This window comes from Rhincodon typus, chromosome 37 (assembly GCF_021869965.1).
Source record: "Rhincodon typus isolate 14 chromosome 37, sRhiTyp1.1, whole genome shotgun sequence".
In the NCBI taxonomy this organism is placed as follows: domain Eukaryota; kingdom Metazoa; phylum Chordata; class Chondrichthyes; order Orectolobiformes; family Rhincodontidae; genus Rhincodon; species Rhincodon typus.
Window position 1 is genome coordinate 7916520 of NC_063368.1, and position 1739 is coordinate 7918258.

General features: G+C 41.6%; 1 protein-coding gene across 1 annotated transcript; it reads right to left on the reverse strand.

The window, feature by feature from the left end:
* Window positions 1–1168: 1168 nt before the first annotated feature.
* Window positions 1169–1393, reverse strand: LOC125487126 (MIEF1 upstream open reading frame protein-like). Its single transcript, XM_048617311.1, has one exon. The coding sequence runs from the start codon at window positions 1391–1393 to the stop codon at window positions 1169–1171; it is 225 nt and encodes a 74-aa protein (XP_048473268.1).
* Between the last annotated feature and the right edge of the window lie 346 nt (window positions 1394–1739).

A 1739-nucleotide genomic window follows, 5' to 3' on the forward strand; every position in this document is an offset into this window, starting at 1 on the left:
AGAATCCTGAACTAGGACTCCCAAGTTCCTTTGTGCTTTAGACTTCTGAAGCCTTTCCCCATTTAGAAAATAGTCAGCAAGTTCAGGGATCAAAACAAATTTTTGATTGAATAGCTTAAATGAAGGAAAGTTCTTAAAAGTTCTTTTATTTTTGTAAAATATAAAAAAAATGGCAATTCCCCACCAAACTTGTGGCGTCCCGTCCCACAAGCAGCCATCCAGTTTCAATCCTAATTACAGAGATAACGAGGTGCAGAGCTGGATGAACACAGCAGGCCAAGCAGCATCATAGGAGCAGGAAGGCTGACGTTTCAGGCCTAGACCCTTCGGGTTTTATAATGGACGTCCATGCATATTGTTATAAATTTGAAGTTTACAACATATGATGTTTTCAGACCCTCTTTATTTTGGGTCAAATGTGAAATAAGAGAGTCAAATGTGAAATCAGCCCAACAACAGGCCAGGGCAACTGAGCTGAGCAGTCTTATAGTTGCTCAAGGGCCTGTACATGCCAATCAACATGTGGATGGGCTGACTTCTAGTTAGGGTAATCCACACAGCCTCAGGAAAAAAAAATTAGAGAGAGTGTAGGGCCTGGGTTAGTGAGCTGTGAAACAATGGAAAAGGAAGGCCTAGACGGTTTTGTTGGAAAGAGATGAAAGCTATCCAGTTTTCTTTGAAAACCACAACTGAACCAGCAACCACCACATTCTCTTGCAATGGAGTTCACATCCTGTTTATTTGCTGCATTAAAAAAAATTCATGTCAGTTTTTAACATCACCAGTCTGTTGACAATCACCTTAAATTGGTGTCCTCTGGTTCTTGAGTCCAACATGCAGTTTAGCACAGACCTTTCCTTATGAACATCATACAGATTTTCTATCTGGAATTACTCAACAGTGATGAGCAAAGGGAACCCTACTGTGGCGTCTCAGTGTCGAGGATACTGTGGTTGATCATGTAACCCCTCCCACCTGCACCCAACTAAACCAAAAGTAAAACTTTCTGGTCTGCAAGACTCATTTTCACATTTGACAATCCATCTTCTAATGTGGCCCTAAAGAATGTCTAACGTAAAGATTTTAAGAAACAAAACAGTGGCAATAATTACTTTTTTTGAAAAATGACATACCTGGAAGTTTGAAACAGACGTATTTTGGCCCTAGATTAAACCAGACCTCCGAGCTTGGTCTTGAGAAAGTAGATGCCTTTCTCCAGTTGCTTAACTTTCTCTTCCTCGCTGGTAAGGTGCTGGTTCTTTCTGAACTCCCTCCTGATGAATGTGTAGTAGTAATCTCGGTCAGTGTACTGGAGATTACAGCCCTCACGCAGGAGAGCTCGGTAAAGATTCAACACTGCTACACGTGACCAGGTCGCCATGACAAGAAACATCAAGCAGGAAAACTGGCACTGCTCCCCAATTAGTGTGATGTTATTGTTGCCATAGCTGAGGGGATAAAAAAAGGAAAATTATTCTCTCACAATAGCTCAGATCAATATAATAGCATGCACAGAACAGAAACTGGCCAGTTGGCCCAAGTGGTCCATGCTGGGGTCCCCCTACCCTACTTCACCTATCAGCAAACCCTTCCATTTCTTTCTCTTGCCTACATCAAACTTCCCTTAAATGCATTCTAAGGGCTGCCCATATTTGAAAGACACAAAATGGCCAACAAGGGATAAACAGAGAAACAGTTTAATAAGACGATGGCTAAGGCTAGATACAAGTTCATTAAAC

Excerpts from the sequence above, each read along its gene's own strand:
- LOC125487126 (XM_048617311.1), bottom strand. The coding sequence starts at position 1,393 with ATGTTTCTTGTCATGGCGACCTGGTCACGTGTAGCAGTGTTGAATCTT.